At 37.4% G+C, this 25,331-nt stretch overlaps 2 protein-coding genes across 4 annotated transcripts; one reads left to right on the top strand and one right to left on the bottom strand.

Annotated features, from left to right (window-relative positions):
- Window positions 1-1,891: 1,891 nt before the first annotated feature.
- LOC136838511 (carbohydrate sulfotransferase 11-like) lies at window positions 1,892-11,125 on the top strand. Its single transcript, XM_067103585.1, has 6 exons — window positions 1,892-2,722; window positions 5,532-5,705; window positions 7,198-7,394; window positions 9,226-9,414; window positions 9,997-10,179; window positions 10,496-11,125. Exons 1-6 carry the CDS (start codon window positions 2,276-2,278, stop codon window positions 10,653-10,655), a joined length of 1,350 nt encoding a protein of 449 aa, XP_066959686.1. The 5' UTR covers window positions 1,892-2,275; the 3' UTR covers window positions 10,656-11,125.
- Window positions 11,126-11,706: 581 nt separating this feature from the next.
- Window positions 11,707-21,621, bottom strand: LOC136838510 (fibronectin type 3 and ankyrin repeat domains protein 1-like). Of its 3 annotated transcripts, none has more exons than XM_067103583.1 (13): window positions 21,517-21,621; window positions 19,853-19,948; window positions 18,853-19,032; window positions 18,084-18,188; window positions 17,103-17,192; window positions 16,409-16,501; window positions 16,019-16,093; window positions 15,411-15,515; window positions 14,997-15,137; window positions 14,631-14,729; window positions 13,647-13,949; window positions 12,556-12,689; window positions 11,707-11,926 (listed from the first exon to the last, which is right to left on the bottom strand). In XM_067103583.1, the coding sequence occupies exons 2-13, from the start codon at window positions 19,932-19,934 to the stop codon at window positions 11,873-11,875; spliced, it is 1,461 nt and encodes a 486-aa protein (XP_066959684.1). In that variant the 5' UTR covers window positions 19,935-19,948; window positions 21,517-21,621; the 3' UTR covers window positions 11,707-11,872. The 3 variants fall into 3 exon arrangements, with proteins under 3 accessions (XP_066959684.1, XP_066959682.1, XP_066959683.1); XM_067103581.1 differs by lacking the exon at window positions 21,517-21,621 and adding an exon at window positions 21,131-21,259; XM_067103582.1 differs by lacking the exon at window positions 21,517-21,621 and adding an exon at window positions 21,114-21,210.
- Window positions 21,622-25,331: the final 3,710 nt, after the last annotated feature.

Here is a 25,331-nt window from a genome sequence, read left to right as displayed (position 1 = left end):
AATTTGAACGAGACAATGAATTTTTTCATTCATAATCACTTTTTGTATACAGACAACGATTTAAAACTCGAAAAAAACAGGGGAAATGCGAACAATTAAAAGAGTAAATGTAATTACGATAAATACAAACTGAAGCAATACATCAGAGAAGAAACAAATGACAAAATACAATTACACGAAGGAATCCTAAGATGCATTCATGTAATGGAACTTGTCTTGCCAAAACAGAATGCTAGACTATAGTCTCATAATATTGATAACATGTGTAATTACATATGTAATTATATATCTCTTCGATAAAGACGCACACAGAAACACACAGACGCACACCTTATTTGTCGAATACACACAGAGAAATCAGTAAGTATATTCTGTTTTTCTTGCTTTCTTTGCAAAAAGCCTGCACATACAAACAAACAATATTCACGCAAACACACGCCCATTTAATTTCAAACTCACACAAATATTTATAAATGTAAATATACAAGTATATATACACATATACATGTACATATGTATAAATACATATATATATGTATGTATATATACGCATATATATGTATAAATGTATGTATGTATGTATGTATGTATGTATGTATGTATGTATGTATGTATGTATGTATGTATGTATGTATGTATGTATGTATACTGTATATCTGTGTGCATGTGTGTATGTGTGGGTGAGTGAGGAAGAGAGAGAAGGGGGAAGCGAGAAAGCGCACTTCAGTTAAAGTTACCTCCGTCGCGCTTCAGGAGAAGAAGCAGATCATGAGAGGAAAATGGAAAATGTAAACATGCCAAGAATTGACTCTCAATTCGAACATATCCCTTGTGACTTATATACATAATATTATATAAATATAAATCAATATAAAGAGACATAATGCTTCGAGGATAAACTGAATGAGAGAAAAGCTCAAACGTACAAAGTCATAGAATAAATAACAAAGAAGGTTAAAACAAGGAAGCGGTACTGTATCGAGGCTTCATGCTAATGTGGGTCAACGACCGTGGGCGTCCAGATTTACCGTTATTTTTCTTAGCGGTGGATGAGTCTACAGTCCATAGGTGTAACAGGTCCTTCTCCCTCTCGGAGGGTATTACGGGCACGATGTTCGGTGGTACCTGGTCCCTGGGTTAGGGTAGGGGTGTATTAGATGTCAAGGCTGCTAGTCTTGTGGTGCTGGAAAAAGAAAGAAAAAGGGAAAAATATGATCATCTTATAAAAAGCGTATACGGTCTCTCCTGTATGTAGGCTATGCTTTTGATGATTTTAATAGTCTCTCTTACTCGTTTCATGTGAACGTTTGCATGATCATAAAAGTAAAACAACATTCTTTTGTCAAAACCTTAACTCACCATCAACCGCATGTCATATTTTTTATAAATAAGCAAATGAATGTGAATGCTAAGATAATATGACGTGTGGCGAGACAATATTCTAAATGGACGCACAGTTCCCATGCGCGGTTCGGAATTTTTCTTTTTCGTGTTGTTGTTGTGTTCTTTTGAACGATTTGTAAAGAACAGGAAACCTGAGTGGGTAATAAAAATGTCGATTGTGAGCACACATGAATCTTTCAGCAGGCATGCAATGAAACGTAATGTTATCACGAAATAATAATATTACGCCAGGCCCAGGAGTCTGTCAGACGGGCTACTAGGTTATTCATTATTATTTTCCCAAATAAATTGAACTTAAAACAAAATGGGTCAAAAGAAGATTGTCTGCAATTATCAACTTTTTTCTCAGAGTAAGCGGTTCATCAACTCAGATATGTTGAAATGACATAGCCAAAGAGAAGCGTACTGGTGGTAGGATGCAACCGGGACCGAGTTGCCGGTTTCCCATAAGATCAGCCACTTCCACTTCCTGGACTGGGTTTCACCGTTTCTTGAGATGCCACCACTGCTAAGAAAGCGTTAGTGGCAAACGAACCTTCCCTGCTCGCGGATGAGAGGGCAGAGACTCTCTCTCATGCAGAAGGTGGATATGATCATTGACCTCGAAAAGTGACCCGTTTTGGTTTTTGAGCGACCACAAAAGGAATTTGGTCAGAATTATGCACCGCTGTTACCGTGAGCGACGGAAAAGTGAACTTGAGCATTTTTTGAACAACATCAAATTGTGATTTGTTTTAAGTGAAGTGTGTGTTGTTATATAATGTTTCGAATGTTGTGAAGAGCAATATGAAATCTTGAGAAAATACCCAATGAAGTGAGGTACAGATATCGGAACTGTTGCAGCTGGAAGAGAGAAAATCAGTCGCAGGCAATGTTGACGCTGCTGAAAAATTCATATTCGGCAGCGAACCGAATTTTGAACAGGAGGCTCGCTCCAGGCATATGGGTAATATGTCTCCTGGCCTTGTTTACAATAAGCCACTTAGCTTTGCTCAATGTAGAAAGAACTCGAGATTTACGAGCTATTGGGCGCGAAAACTCAACTCTTCAAAGACTCTTCCAGAAATTGATGATCAGTGACAGATCGCTTTGCGGCGGTGCCTGTGCGTCTACAGATACGAGTAGTCCTAAAAGCCCTCCTGACGTAAACAGTATCACAGGAGACAATGGGGAAGGAGATAAAAGCAGAAGAGAAAGTGGGGAAGGAGATAAGAACAAAGGAGAGCACGACGAGGAGATCATTTTGCCGGAGAGGGAGCAGGTCATGCACCCAGAGCAGTATCAGAAAGATGTTGCTAGAAAGTTGAGCTCGGCTTGGGTGAGTCATTTTCTTAGCCTTCATGCATACTCACATATAAAAACACTAACTTACAACTTTTGCATGATTTATATTTCTACGTCCTGTATTTAGAGTGAGACGCGAATCTTCTGGAAATGCCGTAAGTGGTACTGGGGCGAATCTTCTGGATATGCCTTAAGTGGTACCGGGGCGAGCGGTTGACCTAATTCCAGTAAAAGACACGGTATTTACGACATGTAGCCTTTTAACAGCACATGTTAATAATTGGAATAATTTGCGTAGCTTTGCGGACCATGATGGTCAAATATGATGCTACAATTATTTACAAAATTAATATTTCACTCAAACTGAAACCGAACCGTGTGTTTCCTGGTGTTAAAAGACCGTTACTTTCCCGCATGATTATCATTTGTAGATTAAAAATATCGTATATATTGTGTCCTAAATGTTTTACATGTAGAGGCGTGAGGTACTTGTTATTAGGGTTCACGAGTTGTCATTGGAAAGATTTCATCTCGAAAGGCTGTTCTGTACATAGCGTGAATTTTTGACGCCAAGTTTGAGATGATGCAGAATTACTTACTCTGTTGGTTTTCGGGGCTCATTGCGACCCTTTTAAGCAAGCACCAGACCACTAAGGTTTATTGCAAGTTTCAGTGACACATTGCTACTTTTTTTTTATATAAGGCAGAAACTAAAATAAAGTTGTGTCATTTATTAATGAATATTTTGTTCATTATTTATGGGTGTATATAATACTTTGATCCCCTAGGGGCTAGTACTATACACGGCGTCCCAAGGAGCGTCCGCCATGTTTAATTCTAGCACGTCGGAGTAGGTGACGCGTAAAGGTGGAAACATCCGGGTTAATACCACTTCTCTCATGGTTACCATTCCTCTGGGCTACATTCGGGAATTGTGTTTTTTTGTTCTCTATGAATCAGGAAAGAAACATACGGATTTATGAATTTCCAGTCATGGTACAATATCTCACCTTCAACAAGCGATTATTTTTATCATTATTAAAACTCCACAAATATTCCTAATAGAGCCAGCCCAAAACATCCATTAACTATTATAGTAAACAGATAAGGGAATACCTCTATGGAGAAGAAGGAAGAGGGGAGAATGAAAAATGTATATAGCCATTTATTAAACAAGGATAAACTATGACCTTCCACCTTAAAATTCTTTCTTTTAAACAACGACCGGTGTATGGTCGGTTTTCTTTACTTATTAAGACATCTGGACGCTAAGACCACTTAAAACTTTGCTGTACATTTCTTGATCGACTGGCTATTAGGAGACTGGTTTCCAGTGACGTGATTTGGGACTGGCGTAAGCCAGGTCTGTGTTATTCCATTTATGGAGTATTAAAAAGATAAGCCAATAAGGTCATCTAAGCCAATAAGGTCATCTGGCCCGTGTCCCACTGAATCACGTCATATACAGCAGTAACGGCCACTGCAGTAGAAGTAGATCTCGTAGGGAGGTAATGCCGTCAGTGCGCCTCACGGGGTGTACTGTAGGCATTACTAAAGGTTTTTTGCAGCGTCCCTTCGGCCCCTAGCTACAACCCCTTTCATTCCTCTTTCTGCACCTCCATTCATATATCTTTCTTCCATCTTGCTATCCACCCTCTCCTAACATAGTGCAACTGCGAGGTTTTCCTCCTGTTACACCTTTCTAACCTACCTACTCTCAGTTTCCTTTCCAGCGCTGAATGACTCATAGGTCCCAGCGCTTGGCCTTTGGCCTAAACTCTATATTCCAATTCCAGTAGAAGTAGATACAGCAGGCCAACAGAAGCGGTGGCAAATAACCAATACATTAATTAAACGGTCACTGGGCATGTAACGGTGCAGCAGTAGAAGCAGTCACAGCAGGCTAGCAGAAGTAGCGGCAAATAACCAAAACATTGAACGGTAACTGGGTACGTAACGGTGTACTGTTGCGGTCACCGTCTTAAGGGCTCATCGTAGAACATAAATACGTAACCACAAACCGGATGCCTCGGGAAGTACAAAAACGAAGAATTGTTGTAACAGACACGATATAAAAACTAGCTTCTTTACAGCGGGCGCTATGATGACTATCATTTCCAAGCATAGTTTGGGATCATAGTAAAAGAAGAATTGTAACCGTTAAGTGTAACGGTTTGAAAAATTACGGTGGGAACAAAATTCTATAGAGAACAGGGGCTGAATTATTACACATCTCAATGGTAGGGAATAGTAAATTAAATACACACACACACACACACACACACATATATATATATATATATATATATATATATATATATATATATATATATATATATATACATACATACATATATATACATATATATAATTATATATATATATATATATGTGTGTGTGTGTGTGTGTGTGTGTGTGTGTGTGTGTGGTATTTGATAAACCTGATCTCCACATGCACACCCACATACAAGCATACATAATTCAGGGTCACACAAACTGAACAACAGGAGTATATCTTTCATAAACAGCTCTTCATAAACTTGAGTGTTCATTTAATTACTATCTTCGACTGTTATGAAAAACTCCTGTTTTCAGAATCTCTGATTTATATCTGCACTAACATAAGAAATCGAAATTTAAAACACTATCTTAATGTTTCCTGAAGTTCCATAGATGTTTTGTCGTTACATTTCTGTATTTTGCGAAGCCAAAGGAGGTGGTATCATCTCGAGAGGCGGTCTGTAGAGAAAATAACATTTGCTTATGCTTCATAAATACCACATAGTCAGAATGACGTATTTTCCATAACCTAGCACATTTTAATCTTCTTTTCCTTTCCACAGACGGAGGAGACAGCGGCCAGCCTGAAGGAAGTGTTCAACAAAAGGGCGGCTTACGTCAAAGACGTCTGCAGCTCCATGAAGATAACTGGGGCTCTCTCTCCCAAAATGAATCAGGTTTTCGAAAACATGAGGTACATCATGAAACATAACATGATCTGGTGTCCCGTGTTCAAGGTTGGTGCATCAGGATTGTAGTTCAGTTCTGGAGTCCCTTCTGTAAACATTTTTGGAAGTAAAAGCTTTTCCCCTTCAGTGCAATTTCATCAGTCCTTAACCTCTCATGTTGTGCTCTTTCTCGATGTAAATATATACTGTAATTCTGAAGCAAAAATAGCGTTTGAATTTCTTATAATATGAATAATACACACATAAAAGAAACTTTACCATTGTGCATGCGCATGTGAGTCCTCGTTTTGTTTAAAAATTTTGAGGTTCTGTTGAATATTGATGATGGGGGAGAAGCAGAGATGCCCGATGCAAGAGTTAATGAATTGAATATCTATTGCAAGATGGTTGTGAAGGGGACTTTGAGGTGTGTGCAAAGTTCACTAAAAATAGTGAGCAATAAGAAAACCTTTTTTAATGCTTTAATAATATGATAGTACTAAGTGGTTGACTTAGGTCTGAAAGCCACAGTAAACTAACTAGACGTCTCTAGAGTTTGTTGTAGGCATAATTGTCTCTCTTTGGAGAGATAAACGTAATAGAGACTGAATATAAGTAGTGAGGATGCGTGTTTGCAGAATTCATTACAAATTATGCATGATAAACACGGATCTTATCCTGTCAAGGGTTGAAGATATAGTTGAAAGCTTTGTGGTGAAATATGGAGTGATCATAGCTGCCAGTTGGTAGTGAGGTTATGTTTCAGACAAGGTGAATGAAACTGAAAAAGTTTGCAAAAAAGAGGAAGAACGCAGTGAATGTTAGCTTGATAAAATTATTAGCACAATATAGCGGCAAGAAATGTGGTGTTATGAAAGTTAGTGTGGATGACTGGAACAAGGAAGTATTAGCCTAAATGACCGATTAAATGTAAATGTTATTGGTGCTGGTATAATGATTAAAATGAGCCATACAACGCGCACACACACACACACACACACACACACACACACACATATATATATATATATATATATATATATATATATATATATATATATATATATATATATATATATATATAAATAAAACAAAATCCATGAAGGAAAGGAAAAACACTGGCGTGCTGCGAGGCCTTTCGACTGTCGTCCTTTACTTAGCAGTCTGCTAAGTAAAGGGCGACAGTCGAAAGGCTCTGCAGCAAGTCAGTGTTTCTCTTTCCTTCGTGGATTTTGTCTGTATTTATATATTCATCACGTTCCATATTTTCGTGATTCAGTTATCGCACACACACACACACACACACACACACACACATATATATATATATATATATATATATATATATATATATATATATATATATGTGTGTGTGTGTGTGTATATATATATAGAGAGAGAAACCAGGCACTGTCATAAAAAAATTTAATAAAGTATGATAACCTAACCGTGCTAATTTAGAATAAGTGATATACTAAATTAGGGATGCTTTTAAAACTGAAGTAGAGCAACCAAGATTCCATCACATACATCCATCTTCATAAATCCTGATTGATTTCAGGCTGCATCGACGACCTGGGTCAAAAATCTGCTCCTGATTGCTGGCGAAACTAAGATTGCGCAGAAGAGCCTTCACGCCCGCGTCAGGCAGCTCTTCGGCCAGCCCGAGGATCCCACCGTCAGGGACAAGGTCGTTCAGGAGTTCCAAAAGATGCTGATTGTTCGACATCCACTGGAACGGCTCCTATCAGCATACAGGTGAGATGGGAGTGGCAGAACCGTTTTGAAGGTCAGAATATACATATTTTTGCGACAGACACACAACCACAAATAGACACATACATACATACATACATACATATATATATATATATATATATATATATATATATATATATATACATATATATATATATATATATATATATATATATATATATATATATATATATATATACATATATATACATACTGTATATATATATATGTATATTCTCACGATATTCTCTTGTAAAACGCATAACGTACGACTTTTCCAGAATGTTATATGCTTTGTAATTGTCGTATGATTTTTATATCCAAGAGACATTGTGTATGTGTGTTCCGTACATTAATAATAGTTATGTAAAAATGTCTTTGTAATGTCAAATCTCACAAATATTAATGATTCAGATGACTTAACAGCCTAATTTAAAATCAATAATATGTTTCTTAAAAATAACGTAATAGAGAGAGGAGATTTAGTCCGACCAGAACATGTTTCTGGGGTTGTCATCGAGGATGTCATCGTTCGCTTTTGTTTTGATCCAATCAATTAAGTCACGTTGACAGGTGCGGTGAGATAAGTTGGACGTTGTCACGTAAGGTTTTGTCTCACACGCGAAGGGAGAAATGATTGCATCAAAGCACGTGTTGAATAACCATACCCTTTGTTTGAAATAGTCCTGCTTTGGGAAGAATTATAGCGCATGACTATTACGTCATTTAAACTTTGATCACGTATTGTTCTGATCGCATCTCATGTGACCGGAAGTCCAGAATGTTCCCAAAATGTTTTACATGACATCATGCAGAGTCTCTGGATCTTGGGGTTTTGATACAGAAATCATATTCATTCTGTTTCTAGAGACCTTTCGTGCTAGTTCTCTCTCTCTCTTTCAAGAAAGAGAAGTTTGTAACGTAGAGCAAATTTATTGTGGTCATCGATATTAATCTTAGCTTTTTTGGGATCTGATAACCGTAGTAATTAGTGTTTTCCCTGTAACAGCGCCTATTGTGAACATATGTAGATTGTGAAAGCTTGTGTAAGATAAAGCGAATTTTACAAATCTATACCATGGTATAATATAATCTGTGAAGTGTTTAGATAAGTGGTTAGTAGACCAGTCAGTATAATAAAGAATTTATGATCTGGTGAATTTACATTGCATTTCATTTTCATGTTTTGTATGTTTACGTTTTCTTAGTGTCATTTGAATTACTTCTTTAATTCTTGTTGAATTTAGTGTTTTTTGTTATGAGAGTTCAGGTATCTGGTTGTAAGTGAAGTAAGATTTGAATTCTATGATTAGTAGTGTAATAACCAGGTACTCGGAACATTTCGTGACAAATAAGTATACATGTGTATATATAGATATATACAGTATATATATATATATATATATATATATATATATATATATATATATATATATATATATATATATATATTAATATATACATTTATATACAGTATATATACATATATATATATACATATACATATGTATAGAAATATACATATATATGTGTATATGAGAATCATTTTGTATTTCCTTTACCTAAACTATAGATTAATATTCCAAGAACAATGATGTGTTTAGAAAGTAAATAAAAAATTACATCTAACCATCATAACCATCCATTGTTTCATGGCCCATAACTGACACGATTCAAGACTCGATATGACCTAGAATAAAACAATAAACAATTATATATAAAAAAAGAGTCCACCGGATGGGCCAAATTGATTGCCGATAGGAGGACTTCCAAAAATATAAGTCATAAGTAAACAGTATCCTCCATATTTTTTCCTTCTTCTTCTTTCCAGGGATAAGATGCTGCGCGTCCGAAACGAACACGACCCCCACGTGAAGATCCAGCAGGAAATCCTGCGCCTTTACCCCGATCCAAAATCTCCGACGCCCAAACCCACAAAAGGTCCCAGAAACAAGGTTCTCGGACATCCGACCTTCACCCAGTTTCTCATGAAGGTTCGGGACGACCTCCTGAAGGCTTGGTCAGTATGGCGATCGAGCGGTTGGTTTCTTGAGTTAGGAATGTGTCAGTTTAAGTGGTCTTACTTGCATACTTGCGTGCTTACTATGTTAACCTTAATGGCAGAGTTCCAATAGCCAGGTGATATTGACGATGATATTTGTTCAAGTGACTCATCTATAGCAAGAGCGATATTCACTTATTTAGGGAATGGCGAACAGTTTTTCTTTATGAGTCATTAGCCAATAAATCGGTGGATTTACGTAGGTAAGCTTTGGCAGAATATCAAAGTTTAATACTAAGTAATGTTGCAAAAATAAATGATTTTATCCTCAGTTGTAACCATCTGGTGATGAGTGAATAAGGTCTCTTCTTCACCAATAACTAAAACTGACTCATCCAGTAAAGCTTTTGTAATTAATCGAAGTCGTAATTAGCACCTGTAAGCGTGAACGTGGTTAGGTACGTAGTTTTTTGTTCATTTATGCATTTTGCTCTTTACCGCTAAAGAGCTTACAGGAAAGTAAAAAAAAAAAATGTTCTTTACAGTAATGTTGAGAGAGCGAGAGAGAGACTTAACATCTTTTTCCTTCAATTTCCTCAGGAGTAGTGATGGAAAATTCTTGGTAAACATGCACTGGCGTCCAGTGTGGCTGACGTGCGCCCCCTGCCAAGTACCTTATGACTACATTGCCAAAATGGAATCGCTGGACTTGGAGCAAGAATACATCATCAGGCAAATGGGACTTCAAGACCTACTATACAACGCCCACACACACTCGTCCAAGTGAGTATTCGACGAATTATTTCGTTATTAATATTGTAAGCTCTACAGTACAGACTAGATTCATTGTCATTAGTGGTTCAGAGTTTAGTATCTACGTGAACACCCTCTCTCTCTCTTTAACTTCCTCAAGGGCCTCGACGAGGCAATACTCATTTAAAAGACTTTTAACGGATACTCTGTCCCCTCCTCTGTTACGTTTAATGCAACAGCGATGCTATCACCAACATTGCAGATCAGTTTCCATACTATCTCTTCGTTTACGTCGTATTCAGGCGAAAAACACTTTTTTACAAACAAAAATTTCTACTCTATCCAGCTTCGACTCGTACAACACGACCAGCGAGGCTGTGAAGGAATACTTCAGGCAGGTGCCCCGACGTCTGCTCAGGGATGTCGTCGAACTCTACCAACTTGATTTCACCCTCTTCGACTACTCTCCCGACCTGTACCTGGAACTGGCCATAAGGGAGGAATAGCTGCAATACACATACGTACACACTATAGTTGTTTGTCGTGCCTTATTGTGAAGCAATGCCATTTCCATCAGGCTCCTAATGTCTTTGGCAAGTTTCTTTAGTAGTCACGGGAACTTGCATGCCAAAGGCTGCTTGAGCCAAGGTTTGGGCCTCACTGTGATCCGTTATTGCTACTAACGGATTCGTGCGGTCAATCGTAGGCTACTGTTCTGTATCGGCCTAGGGTTCGGTAATGCTTGCGGGCACTGTGTGCTACTGGTATTTAATATTCAGCACTGGTTACCTATCAAACTGGTCACCAAATTGATGTTATCCTCAAATACGTTATTAATTTACAACTGTCTATTGATAAGTTAATTCACTTTATTAAATAGATTAATTCCAGTATTCCGTTGTAGAATTTGATGTGAGGACCCTGTTAAGCGATAGAATTATGGAAGAGATGAACGAATGCAAATGAGGTCTTGAAATCTTCGCTGTTTTATTAATCCTTATTATGTAGGATTTTTAATCCTTATTATGTAGGATTTTTCTTGAGAAACATTTCCAGTAACATGAAATATAAAATCCCTGGAAAGTTTATATATAATATTACGTGAACGTGTGCACACACACACATATGTATATATGCGTGTATATATACAGTATATATATATATATATATATATATATATATATATATATATGTGTGTGTATATATAAATTTCTATAACATATATATATATATTGTGTTGATTGCTTCTATATAACTATATATATATATAATCTTCATGCCATGTAGATGATCTCTATCAAAATATTAAGATACCTAGAGGTATCTTAATATAAATTCCGTAGATAAAGAAAACTGACCACACTACTTAGACTAAAAAGCTTGGAAAACCAATGCAAATCTAATGACTAAGATAAGAGCTTGTAATGTATTTGCACAAACACACTTTAAGTGGGGCTCGAAACACTTATTGTTAAGCCACTTCGACGGAACAGCACAGTCCAAGTGAAGTGAAAGGCAAAACAAATCAGACAGTAGCAAGAATAAAATGCAGAGTCATCCAGAAAAGTTTTATTGAAATTTTTTAGTATTATAGCTCCTTAATACATCCATCTGAAACTTGTAAAACAACAGGAAAACGTCTGAAATACTAAGCTCCCTGTCGTTAAAACCGTAAATATTACCTAAGACCGAGAATTGTGTGATGTATTATTTTATTCCGTTTTCATGGCTCGATTTCACGTGATGGGTATTCTTTATGTGGAGGCTTGTCTTCGCACTGAAATGGAAAATAAACGGAAAATTATAAAACGTTGTTCAACTTTTAGTTTATTTTTCGCAGTGGCCTTCTTCCCTCCCCGTATTGGAGAGCCTTTTTAGGCTCATAGCGTTTGGCTTTTTCAACTGGGGTTGCACATTGGTTAATAATAATGATAACTTTCGACGTGGGAACTGGAGGAAAATGTTTCAGCGGATTTCCACTAACAATGAACTAATCTGTTTGTATGTTTGAATATGTTTGGCTTTTTACAAAAGAACCCGAGACGGGAAAGTTTGCTCGAAACATTCAATAATGGACTACAGTCTGTCAGCCTACAGCATATGTGTATCTGCCCAATTCTGAATGTGAGTCGGTATATTAGGCATCCATGTTAAAAAGATTGTATCTTCAAATATTATATGAAGGAACCACATTTTCGAAGAAATATAAATAATTTGCATTAACTAAATATAGTATTAAGAAATTACCCAATGTCATTTTGAAGTAGCATTTATTGTAAAGATAATCACGGATAATGAGTAGACACCAGAAAGATTTTAATACAGACAATACGCAATGATGACTTCAAACACCTGTAATGTTCTTTATTTTTGAAAATATAGTGCCGTGTAAGAATGCCTACTTACCACTTTTGGCTGCTCCAGAGGTTTGAATTTAAGCGTCGGCCCCTTTCCCTCGACACAGAGACACACTGCCTCGTATCTCACTTTCAGTTTAACCCTCCATTCGCCGCTGCTCCATTCCGACGAGCAGAGATGATCTTCGGAAATAATCGTCATTTTCAGTGCACTGAGATCATGTATACTTGGTTTGATAATGAAACATTACTGAGAAGATAGCATAAAGGATCTTATTCCCTGACATTATGGACTCCGATATCCGACAGTTTAGCCTTGAGCACCAGAATGTCCTATTCTCACTCTGAAGGAGGTTGGGTGGGTGGGGGAGCAAGATTACACCAGATCCATGAGAATCTAGAATTGAGACTCGGTTGTCTATTATTATTATTATTATTATTATTATTATTATTATTATTATATTATTATTATTATTCAGAAGATAAACACTGTTCATATGGAACAAGGCCACAGTGACCATTGACTTAAAATTCAAGCTTCCAAAGAATATGGTGCTCATTAGGGAGAAGTACCAGTAAGAGAAGGTAAAGGGAAATACAGAAAGAAGAGATCTCACTTATTGAAAAGAAAAAATAGATTAATAAATTAATAAATAGATAAAAACTTATTAAAATGCAAGGAGAATAGTATTAGGGTAGTAATGCATTGCGTCTTCACTTGAACTTCTGAATTTCCAATTGCACGACATTCTCGGGGGTTCAACTACAGATATTCCGATACTACCACCAGCAACAACGGTGGCCAGTAATAAAATCACAGGAAAAAATCACAATTTTCTTCACAGGAAGAAAAGTCACATTAATTTATGGTGGCCGGTAATAAAGTCACAGGGGAAAAATTCATAATATTTCTTGGGGTCATCATCTTTATGGTATTTATAATCTTTTGCCTATGTTTATACGGAAATCCCCAACGGGCTTGTACTAAACACGCCGCAAAGGTGGATACATACCGGATTAAAACCCTTAGGGTTATTATTTAGGAAAGATTAATGTGACTTTTTACCTGTGACTTTTCCTGTGAATTTTTCCTGTGACTTTTTACCTGGGTTCGTAATAACAACTCTTAACTAAGCTCACCTGCAAAGGCATCTTCGATCTCCAGGTAAACCGTGTCCTCGAAGAGCTCCTGCAGCACGTAGTCCACATGGCTATCCGTAGAAGCCACGGCATCGACGAGGTCGCTGATGGTCTTGTTGCTTTCCACAAGGGCCTCGATGTCATCCTCGAGGGCCGCGGCGGCGTCCTCGGTGCTCGAGTGAGTCTTGATCTTCTCGTGAGTGATGTTGGCCACGAGATGGCGCAGCTTGACCCCTTCCTCAGAGCTCAGGCTGTTGTAGATGGCGTGGGGGAGATCCTCCACGAGTTCGACAACAGTCTTGCCTGTTGGAAATGGAGTATAGAATTTAGGCCAATGGCCAAACGCTAAGACCTATGAGTTCATTCAGCGCTGAAAATAATGTTGAAACGATTGTTAGGAGAGGGTGGAAAGTAAGATGGAAGAAAGACAATAAAAGAGGAGGTACGGTAAAAGGAATGAAAGGGGTCTTAGCTAGGGATTGAAGGGACGCTGCAAAGAACCTTAGGTAATGCCTACAGTGCACCGCGTGAGGTACCCTGACGGCGTTACTCCACGACATGGGGACCCTCTTGCCTGTGGGCGAGAGTTCAGGAGGGCGAGAGTTCAGGAGTTAGCTCCCAGGTCATTCTCAGGCCCTAATAAGAGAGAGGAAAGTTGACTGTTGGGTGAATGATCCTACCCTGTGAAAATCAAGTGTTAGTTGAATTTGCACTGAACTTAGCAGTCTGGTGCTAACGGCAGTGGTTCACAATGAGAGCTGAACCAACCAAGTAGGAGAATGTTCTATGTTCTGGTGACTGATATCTACAAATAACTGTAATATTTTAATGGTAGTTCCTGGGCTGATTTGAAACTTTAACTTGATTTTAGAATTTGTATTCATACGTAAATCAACTTACTATTATCCTCAGATGTATGAATTATTGATAATGAGTATTGTTTACCATGAATTACTAAAGAACTCAAGAAATCATCACTCTTACCATCATTGTTTTCAAGCGTCAGGTCTGGGCAGTACTTCAAGAGCTCTCTGACGAACCATATCTGAGGATACTTCACAGCGATGTGCAACGGAGTGTCGCCTAAGGGAATGAGTATAATCATAGTAACAGATAACAGCAACAGAGCCAATAAGAAAGATAATGTTTTGCAGTAATTCAATCAGATATGCATGTCACCTAAAAAGATGAGAAGGAGACATTGAAGAGAGAAACCTAGTCATTCAAGAACACAAAGTAAGAGGTCCTTCTGATGGACAGAATGGGACCTGACAGAAGACCTCTCATAAATAAACCTGGAAGATGATAATCATCATCTTCATCTTCATAACGAGAGTGAACTGAACTAACCATTAAGGTCTCTGGCAGCCAGGTCACTGCCTAGGTTGTAGAGCACATCAACCATGGACGTTTTCCCCCATCTTGCTGCCACGTGCATGGCCGTCCAGCCAAATCCATAATCCTCGTTGGTCACGGGGTCCTTCCAAGGACCTGTGTGGTGGAAGGATTTCTTAAGTGATGCTTTACCCACCAGGGTGAACCTACAGCCTCTTCAAGAAGCAAAAAGTCTGTGCTTCCATAAGGCCAGCATGATTTAATGGCAGCAATGAGTGTATCTGCCAGTTTCAACAATTTCTGCCTGAAAATTTTAAATGCTAATAGACTCAACAGACTTTCGACACAGACAGACAGACACTCACACAGACAAAACCATGTATATATATATATATATATATATATATATATATATACACACACACTTACTTTCGGGGAGGGGTTTGTTGACATCAGATCCATACTGGTGCAACACTTTGGCAATATCCGCGTACTCGTTCGCTGCTGCCCAGTGGATTCCGTCGCCAACATTAGCTGAATTGCAAAAAAAGGAAAAGAAGCAAACTAATAAGTAACACAAGACTTGAATTACCATAGTCTGTCACTTATCACATGACCTGAACTGACGTTAAATTCTACAGTGAACTGGCGAATGTGTGGTAAATACCAAACATGTCTCCTGATATAACCACTGACATAAGCTAAGCTAACCCTACACCAAGTAATGCAGCCTAATTTAATCTAACCCTGCACCAACTAATGCATCCTAACTTAATCTAGCCCTGCACCAACTAATGCATCCTAACTTAACCTAACCCTACGCCAACTAATGCATCCTAACCTAACCTAACCTACTCTTACTTAACCTTGTCTAAATGAGGCTGGGGAATTGGAGGAAGGGAAAATCTTTTCTCCTAATGTCCCCTTGATTCATTGTGTGGAGTCTTGTAAAATACCACTAAATTTGCCACAAAAAATATCGTACCAACATCACTTATTGCCTGATTATTTTTTATTACTAGTAATGGGTACATTACCATCTGCCCCAGCCTCGAGGAGGGCTCTCACCACCTCCAGATGGCCATTCTTGGCGGCTTCTTGAACAGCTTCTCCTGCAGAAGAGGAAAATTTAAGCAGACTGTAAAGATAAATGCCTATTTAAAATAATAAGAACAGGAATAACAACAGTTATAACAACAATAACCTATTTCCAACTTAGCTCCTATTATCAGCCTTAAAACTTTGACAACAGAAGTAACCAAGAAACTTTGTAAAATTATGACATTAGCAAAGAAAACCAGAGAAAAGCCGAAAAGTTCCCGTTCTAAGCGAGTGGCATGAATGGCTGATAAAGGCAACTAAACAAATTGTGTGGTGAATCAGTCTGCTTCCTCAGCAATTCCCAAGATGAAGAAAGCCTTCATTACCATCCTCATCCGCGTCAGGGTCTGCTCCTTCCTCGAGCAGGTACTTGACTATTTCCAGGTGGCCCATTTGAGCTGCCATCTTCAAGTACATACCTGCCGAAAAGATCAGCAGGTGAAATTAATCTTACATGCAATGATCATTATTGTTAAAATTAGTTCCTTCGTTTTCATTATGTCCTGAGAGATGCTTCATATTTACCTATGAATGTTGCTGAATTTTGTGATTTGTGTATTTTATTATTGTTTCTATTATTTCTATATACTGTATCTCAAGATTTTTTCCACGTAAACCTGGAGGATTTAGATGAAAGAAAATTGAATATTATTTGTGAAGTGGGTAATCCTAATGGAAACATGATAAAAAATAATGCTGCCTCAAAAAATGATAAATGAAATATACGTCAGCTAGTTTTGACAGTCAAGCTTAGCTTACAAAACATTAAATCTGGCAAGTATTATTATAATAATCCAAATTGCTGAATATTCAATAACACTTCATTGAACCAAATGATAAAGCGTAATCGTCAGTCGAAAAGTATTTGTAACATAAAACTGTTTCAAACGCATAAAACATAAATGATTTCAACCGGCAATATTTAGCCAATACCACTTTTCTAAACGATCAGATCTATTTGCGATGAATAACATTCACGTTCATTTATACAACGTTACTATTCAGTACACAGTAACTCACCGTCTCCTTCATCAATATCAGGGTCCAGCTGTAGCAAATCCTTGACCACATATGGATGTCCGCGTTCAATTGCCCTCAGCAAGGAAAAACCTGGAGTTGTCAAAATCTACAGATTAGAAATGGACGTATTGGAATAAGTAAAAGTCTCTGAAACCCCGAGCTAATCAGAACAATGAAATAAGTTAAGCCATATCGGAATAATTTACTACTACTCTGAAAACTTAGAATTTTCAGTGTTTGTAAAACAGAGACATCCTACTTTCTTCCTCTTTTCCATTGCGTCTCCTTTGCCTGACTACTTCTGTCTCCCCGTTAATGAATGTCTGTTGCTCAAGAGACTTTGCTTCCCACATTACATATTCTGTCAGGTAATCAGGATGAGATTGGCAAATGTGGAGGAGGAAAAGGAAGACTTACAAGCCATCCTTTTCCTCCTGTCAGTGAATTTTTCTTAATTTTAGCTAAACGCCAACATTGGCACTAGAGCGGAAACTTTATCTACTTAAAATGACTTAAAGTCTGATTTGCTCACGCACATTATTGGCGTTTCAGGCCTGCTCGGAACACAGTTCCTAAAGTAATTTAACTATACCTTAACCCGTTCTTGTGACCATGAATTCTGGCCTTCAGGTTGAAGGGCGCTTTACGTTTTCCACGATTTTAGGAAGGGACTTTTATTTTCTTTTCTTTGATTTACAGACTTAACTTTCAAGAATCAAACGTATCACTAGCGGAGAAGTAAGATGCAATTCACAACGTCTTTTAAGAATAAACTTATCATCTCTGGTTCTGCGTTGTGGCAGGGTGTTATCTGTCAAGTTCTTTCATAATTACTTATTGTCTGCTGTGACTTTCTGCTAATAATTGGAGATACTAAACCTTTCTAACAGTCATTTGCAGTTACTTTTTTTTTTTGCTACACAGGCTAACTCAATTCCCACTTACATCTGAATTACTTCAAGAACTTTAGAAGTGACTTACTGACAGTTGCTACAGTTATCTTGAGAATGTTCGATGGAGGTCCAACTTTGCCAGTTTTATCGACTGCCGAGACTTCAAAGGCATATTCTGTCATCGGCATTAAACCTGAGGGAACGTTTCATTAGTGGTAATAGAATATGCTCTGAGATTTCCCTCATATTTTAAATCTTTGACAATGAGTTTATAATTTGAGATTAGATTCCCTGATTATGATATCAACTGTCGTATATTACCAATTCTGGATAGAGAGAGAGAGAGAGAGAGAGAGAGAGAGAGACTCAGATAAGATTTCTGTTCTAAATAGCGTGGAATTTTGTATACAGTTCGCTAATGAAGACCTTTAGGAACTACTATAGTTACTATGATACTTAATTTTTTTCACTTTCAAGTTACCTCACAGTTAGTTACATTTTCTGAAATTAGCAAAATAATATGTATTACTAGATCACTCTTCCTACTCAAAGTGTCTCAATGTTTGGCTCTCGATGAAAAACAAATATTAGAAAGAACAGATCAGTCAAAGTTTCTGAAAAGACAAGATTTATTTCTTTATCCTACAACTGGTATAAGTCATAAGTTTAGGCGTACCCTGGAAATAAAAGCCTACACATTCCGGTCTGGTTTCTTGCTTTTAATCTGGTTAACTTTCAGAAGTTTACTTTAAAAAATAATTTTTCAAAAAACTACTCGCTTTTGCCATAATTTTGATATAATTGCAAACTGGAAAAATCTAAAATTCGTAACCTCCACAAGCCGTCAGCCGTCTTACCGAATGCGCTGTAAGAATTCGTCGTGACATCCACTGTGTCGACGACGGCATCTTCAAGCTGGTTGGGCCAATATTTCAAGGTGTACCTGACGTCCTTTGGTGCCCCATCTTCGTACTCCCAAATTACGTCGACGGAAGCAAAAGTCACACCGACAACGTGCAAGGTCGGTGGAGGGGGGCCTGTAAACGAAGGAAGGTGGTAATAATAATAATAATAATAATAATAATAATAATAATAATAATAATAATAATAATGACATTAACAGTTATAAAATCCGCGTTGAGAAATGCGTGATTCATTTGTTTAATGAGTAAACACCCTCCTTTAGACGTTTCTGGCTTATTTGTGAAATAAGTAGAGTCTTAGCTGAGCATTATATGGCTCATGCGTGAAACAAGTGGGCATAGATTATTGGTCTTTGTTCATACCCACATTCCGTATCGTGGATTTACTGCCGTCAGTCGAAGATGACAGAAATTTGTGCATGGAACATTTAACCAAAGTAATATATGATTTATCATTTCAACACAAGGGTAAAACAAGAAACAGAACTTTCAGATACGAACCAGAGCTATCAGTACCTAAGAAAATATAAACCAGTTTTTCAAATTAATAAATCCTTAAATAGGAATCAGTGCAACACAAATTACAGAACACAAATTCTGATGTAGTAAGTTATAAGATGTAAAGAGTTTTTTTGTTTAAGAAAAGTCTGCGACTTGATGGATGAATTGCAGCTGCACAATGTTAAGTGCAAGCTTTCAAACAGTATTTTCTTTGCTTTAAAAATACACTCCTCTGGCAGACTGTAAATACTGAATTAAGTAATGTATTTCAAAGCTCATTCTAACCTGATATTTTGGACCTTAGAAGTGATAATCGTTTTAAAAAATACTAGGGTAAATAATGAATAAAAATGCTAATATTTTTAGTTGGTTTGCATGAAAACTTGTTCTAACTTTTTTTTCCAACACAAGCTACAGAAACTCAAATACTCACCCGTGTCATTAGCTGACGTCGATAGAACTACCTCAATCCATGTCAACAACAGCCAGAACGTAGACTGTTTTTGCAATGGCATCTCTCACGAACTTTCTGAAAACAAAGAGCCTTGTTTATCACTTCGACAAAGCGTTGGTGGTTATCAGGCCCGGTCTAGACATGGGGTAATAAGTCTTAATCAGAACAGAGCACAAACGTTTGCCAACTTTATGGGTAAGGAGTATGGACACAGTAACTTAATTCCCCTAGAAATCAGTGCTTAGGGATTTGCAACAGAGTCTAGGAGTCTTATATATGTGTGTGCGTGTGTGGGTGTGGGAATGACCAAAGGCAAGGAACTATATCAATGGTGTTTGAGGTCATGGGGTACCTAAGGAGGGCGCCTGCACGGGACTTCTTTGTTGAACATCCATTTTCCTTAGGGCTAGTTGTCCTTCTACTATCGTTAACAAGCGACGGTAAATTGACACATATACAGGATCTAGTTTGTGTATTTTGTATATTTCTCTATCATATTGACTAATTTAATAATTTTTATGTTAAGCGAATCATGAACTTTACAGTCAGCCTAAGATACTACACTAGAAGAATGAAGTAAAGTCACTTTATGCCCTTTCCCTGTGAGCATTTTGATGATCTGTATGGTGACTTATTTTGTATTTTGATAGTGAGTCAGAATTTGAATGATAACAAAATCATAGTAGTAGCTGATTATCGCATAAATGCCTAAAAATCTTCAGTGTTTATTGTGGCACGGAACTGAGAACCACTACTTAAAAAAAACTTCCAACGTTAGTAACAGCACCTACCTTAGCTTCAACTTCGTAAAAAAAAAAAAAAAAAAATCAACAATGACAAGATCTATCAAAGGCTGGCATATAAACACAATCTCTATGTAAGCGTTTTAGGTGCAGACGAACATACTGTTATCTTTGACATGCAAGACTTGGATTTAGGTTTGTTTAGATCCTTAATGGAATCTACCGGAATGTTAAGAGCAGATGTGGAGGTTACAGCCTTTAGAAAAACACATTTTTTTTTGTTTATAATCTACCTAAACATTAGAACCAAACTTGAAGCTACGTCTTCCAGTAAAAGCTATTCTTCTAACAAGAGCTAATCAACATAACGAATCTACAAGAATACTGAAACGAAAGGTTAAACTACATTTTCCAACAAAAGTTGTTGGACATAACTACAACCCCTAACATAAGCTGACCTGCTTATGAATAAAATCTACATGACTGTGAGAACAAACCTCCCAGCTCCACTCACAAGCAACGGCAGGAACAAATCCAAAATGAACTCAGGAGCACTGAGGGGCTCTGTTGCAAGTCGAGAGTCAAATCGCCACTGGGGACCTTCGGTAACCTCGCAGCCATCCGCTGGCGGCGTTATCACCCAGAGCGTGCAAACGAACTTCCCCAGGATATGGCGGTTCTGTTGTTTACATCAGAGACCTTATCTGCCAGCAAAGGAGGCCTGAGTGCTGGGTTAACGACTCTGTTTTGTATCATAAAAATCTTGCAACATACCTAAGCGGTTTGGTGAGACGAAAATGGGTCGCCAAGAGGCCCAGAAGACAAGAGAATAAGAGAAAGTTCTTCGCTTCCCGGATTAGCAGTTCATCCTACAACATCTGGAATGTACTTGGGAATTACCCTTCCTATTTCGACGGAACTGATAACCAGTTCGGTAAATATGAGGTGTGGTGATGAGGATTCAAGGAAAAGACGTCTAGCTCTCTCCCGTCACCGTGTTGTTGTGAACGGTCCTGGTCGTTTCGGCCGTAAGTCACTTACGGCCGTAACATCCAAAACAATGTAAGACGTCATGTTTATGGTATTTACTGTTATGTTTATGGTATTTCGTTATTATTTATGTTTTACGCATTATCCCCAGGAACTGGCACTAACACGGCGTCCATTTTGCACGTAAACGTGCTTACGGCCGAAACGACCCGAATGCGTTGTGAAAGAGGGGGTTCTTGGAACACGCAGGATAAGATAATATAGACTAAACTCTTTTTTGTAAATTCATCAAACAGTTCATTTCCATATTAATAAAACCCAATACAAATCTAAGATAAAACACTTACATAACAGTTGGCATCGACAGACGAGATATGACTCAAAAGAAAGAAACGAGAAACAAAGAAAAAAAAAAAAGCGTTTATCGTGGCCTGTGGCAGGCGAAGTAAAATAAATATTAATTTACATAGTAATTTCTCGGAAAAGTTCTGAAAGGCCAGAGCAGATTAATTTCTTTGAATTTGATCTTAAACCTGTTCGTAAGCGCACTTTTAATTGGGTTTTCCCACTTTCATTATTATCACAGATGTCGTCGTTGTTACTGTTACTTTAGTCATCATCGTTATTTATTATTATTATTATTATTATTAAAATTTATCTTATTATTATTGCTAATAGTGACGTCATTGTGACTATCTACATTACCAGTTTGCAGCATTTGACTCGTCAAAATCATAATTATATCTGTATGTCTGAAACAATATAGAACAAGATATTTAATTCTATAAAATTGTTACTTCTATCTGGTAATTGTTACCTAATCTACTCCCCAGTATCTTCAGATAATCCAACGAGATTTTTTTGTTTTAATCTATAAATGCTGTTTACTTTTGTTTACAAATCTTCTTCTTCTTCTTCTTCTTTGTTAATCAGTACTTTGGCATCAGCCAGTTTATCTTAAGATTTTGAAAATTTGTCTAAATGGATTTTATCCGAAAATATGAAAATAGGAAGAGTCACCATAGGAACGACATCTTAAATGTATTTCTATACATTAGCCTGGACTGATGTAAGAACGTAATTCCACGTAGTTTATTCAGACAAAAAATATAAACGTTCAACTACCTCTCGGTTTGTTTACAAACTAGACTTATAAAAATGAAGCATCTCTTGCTATGCTTACAAGTTCAGCTTGTAAAAAAAAAAAAAAAACCATTATCCCCAGTTTTGCTTATAAACAAAATTTTGATGAAAACGATCAGTTATTCCTTGCTTTGCTGACTATATGAACTCAAGCAATATATAATTGTTTTGTTTCGAAGTCGATGACCTTGCCTGTTGCAAACGCCAGTTTTTAACATAAAATGAAAAATAAACTGACTATTTTTCACAACCTGAAATCATAAAAAAACCAATTACCATTTTTGTTTATTCTGGTTGTAACCTGAGTACATAAAATCAATTATCACTTACGGTCTTATCAAGAATGGCTGTTGGTTTTGCTGACAATAAATGGCGTACCGTCATCCACTTCTTGTTTAGACAAATTCATCCTTATCGAGCAGGTAGCAAAGCGTAAACATGGTTGCCATAGTGATCATTGATGTATCTGAAAGTAAATGCCTATTGTACTCTCATTATATTTAAAAGAACGGGCCATTGATGGAACGGTAGTTGCATAGGTATCACCGGTAACCAAAGAACCCAGCTACAGAAATCAAGATGGGTCTCTTTCGTCGTTGGTTTTTGTACGTTATGTTATCTTTGGGTAAGCATCTGACGTATGTATTAAATGCATTTTATCAGGGTTTTAATCATTGCAATACTAACTATTGGAATGGCTTCTTTTTTTTACTATATGAGGTAAAATTTGTTATTGTTCTTAGCTTTTGCAACTGGTAGTTTCTGATTTTTTTTTTTTTTGTCTAACGAAGAATTATCTGAAGACGAGAATCAAATACATGTTTTAGTACTGTCATTTAATAAGCTTTTTTCAAGTATTAATTTATACATATTTACATATAGAAAAATGTAAAGTAAGCAGGTCCTTGTTCTCGAACTTGAAATATGTTTTCCAGTATTAGAAGTGACAAACGGCCAAGTTTACGAGATGCAACCAGACGGGAGAGCGTCCACAGACAATTACATTCTTCTCAACATGACATCTGCCGTACGGACGGTACTGAGGGCTTAACTGCGCGATCCTTCCCACACATTTCTCAGTCCATCCGATAAGAAATACGACGCTTCGCTGACGACGGAGGAAGGAGTGATGGTTCCTGAAATTGCTGAGCGTGAAAACATATCTCTGGAGCTTGTAGGTGGGGTCGTGAAGGGCTTTTTACTAGAGTTCACTCTCTGCGTTGATTTCAAGATCAAGGCCTTCACTTCTTTGCCTGCAGTCCTCAGCTACGCCACGTCAGATTTTCCCATGATGCTGAAATTATGTGAGTTTATTCAGCACGTCGTGTTCTGGAATATTTTAGTTATACTTATGAAATTACCTAACTGGGTCACTGTGATTAAAGTATGGCGAGATCGATTATCAGAAATTATCATGATCTTAAAACCATGGTAAACACCCCCCGGAATTAGAATGTATGTTCAGAAGGCAAATAATAAAGTGAAAATACACATTCACCATATTTCGCTTCCATAAATGTTCATTTTCTTAAGGTATTAGTGCCATGGAATATCAAGCCAGTCAGTTCTCACTCTGCAATCTGACACGGAGAGATTCTCTGAAAAAAAATCGTTAATTAATTGCCAGGTAACAAGTAGGAAGAAGAATGTCTTATGTAATCTTAGTACAAATCCGCCCTTTCTGTTTGGTCGCCCTTCTCTCTAGGCTTACATTTGAAAAAAAAATAGTAGCTTGAACATTTTTCTGCTGATTTAGCTATCTTGTGAAATTTCTCTTCCTGGCAGGCCCACTACCTGATTCTCTCTGGATTACCTATGACGCTGACTCGCTGGAGATCAAAAATACTGTCTTTTATCCTATGAAGTGGTATCATGTGTGTTTGGTGGTGCACACAGCAGGGACCATGGACATTTACCTCCAAGGCGAATTGTCGGATCAATGGTACATCTTTTGGGTTTCACTCTGAATTCACTTGCTTATTTATTTATTTATTTATTTATTTTTTTTTGCATTGTTTGTCTCTTGTACCTAATAAGCTTGCTGTTGCTATGTTTTCATATTGGAGCAACTACAGAACATTTTCAAGTATGTGAAAAAATTAAATTCCATTTAATTCCTCTACATTACAATTTTAATATAATAGGGCATGAATTTTTTTTTTTAAATACAACATATATTTATGGTGAAAGTCACGAGTTTCAACTTATTCTTTGCAAATCAGTGAAAGTCTTTTGCTACTTGCTGATGCTTTGAAATGTGTATTTTTTTGCAGGGCAGTGAAACCAGGATCAAAATTCTGGCTAGATGGTATTCTAGTTTTGGGACATGACCAAGATGAATTGGGAAGCAAATTCCCCATCGGGCAGATTTTCAGGGGTCGAATATCGCAGGTTTCCCTTTGGTCTCGCCCACTCAGCAGGGAGGAAGTCCTGAAGTGGACAAAATGCGGAAGTACGGTTCCTCCTGGGAACATCTTATCCTGGGCCTCATCCCCTTGGATGATCTTCGGTGATGTAAGAAATGTTACAGAAACCTACTGCGACGATCCTGACAGACCTGTATTTCTATTCCAGTCTCCTAT

This window comes from Macrobrachium rosenbergii, chromosome 5 (genome assembly GCF_040412425.1).
Source record: "Macrobrachium rosenbergii isolate ZJJX-2024 chromosome 5, ASM4041242v1, whole genome shotgun sequence".
In the NCBI taxonomy this organism is placed as follows: domain Eukaryota; kingdom Metazoa; phylum Arthropoda; class Malacostraca; order Decapoda; family Palaemonidae; genus Macrobrachium; species Macrobrachium rosenbergii.
This window is presented reverse-complemented; position numbering and strand designations above follow the sequence as displayed.

What these genes read in the sequence shown, in the direction of transcription:
- LOC136838511 (XM_067103585.1), top strand. Translation starts at nt 2,276, where the DNA reads ATGTTGACGCTGCTGAAAAATTCATATTCGGCAGCGAACCGAATTTTG. An exon ending in GAAAGTTGAGCTCGGCTTGG is followed by an intron (nt 2,723 to 5,531) that starts GTGAGTCATTTT and finishes TCCTTTCCACAG; the next exon opens with ACGGAGGAGACAGCGGCCAG. An exon ending in GACGACCTCCTGAAGGCTTG is followed by an intron (nt 9,415 to 9,996) that starts GTCAGTATGGCG and finishes CAATTTCCTCAG; the next exon opens with GAGTAGTGATGGAAAATTCT.
- LOC136838510 (XM_067103583.1), bottom strand. Translation starts at nt 19,934, where the DNA reads ATGCCATTGCAAAAACAGTCTACGTTCTGGCTGTTGTTGACATGGATT. An exon ending in CCTCGAGGCTGGGGCAGATG is followed by an intron (nt 15,516 to 16,018) that starts GTAATGTACCCA and finishes TTTGCAATTCAG; the next exon opens with CTAATGTTGGCGACGGAATC. An exon ending in CTCTGGAGCAGCCAAAAGTG is followed by an intron (nt 11,927 to 12,555) that starts GTAAGTAGGCAT and finishes TTTCCATTTCAG; the next exon opens with TGCGAAGACAAGCCTCCACA.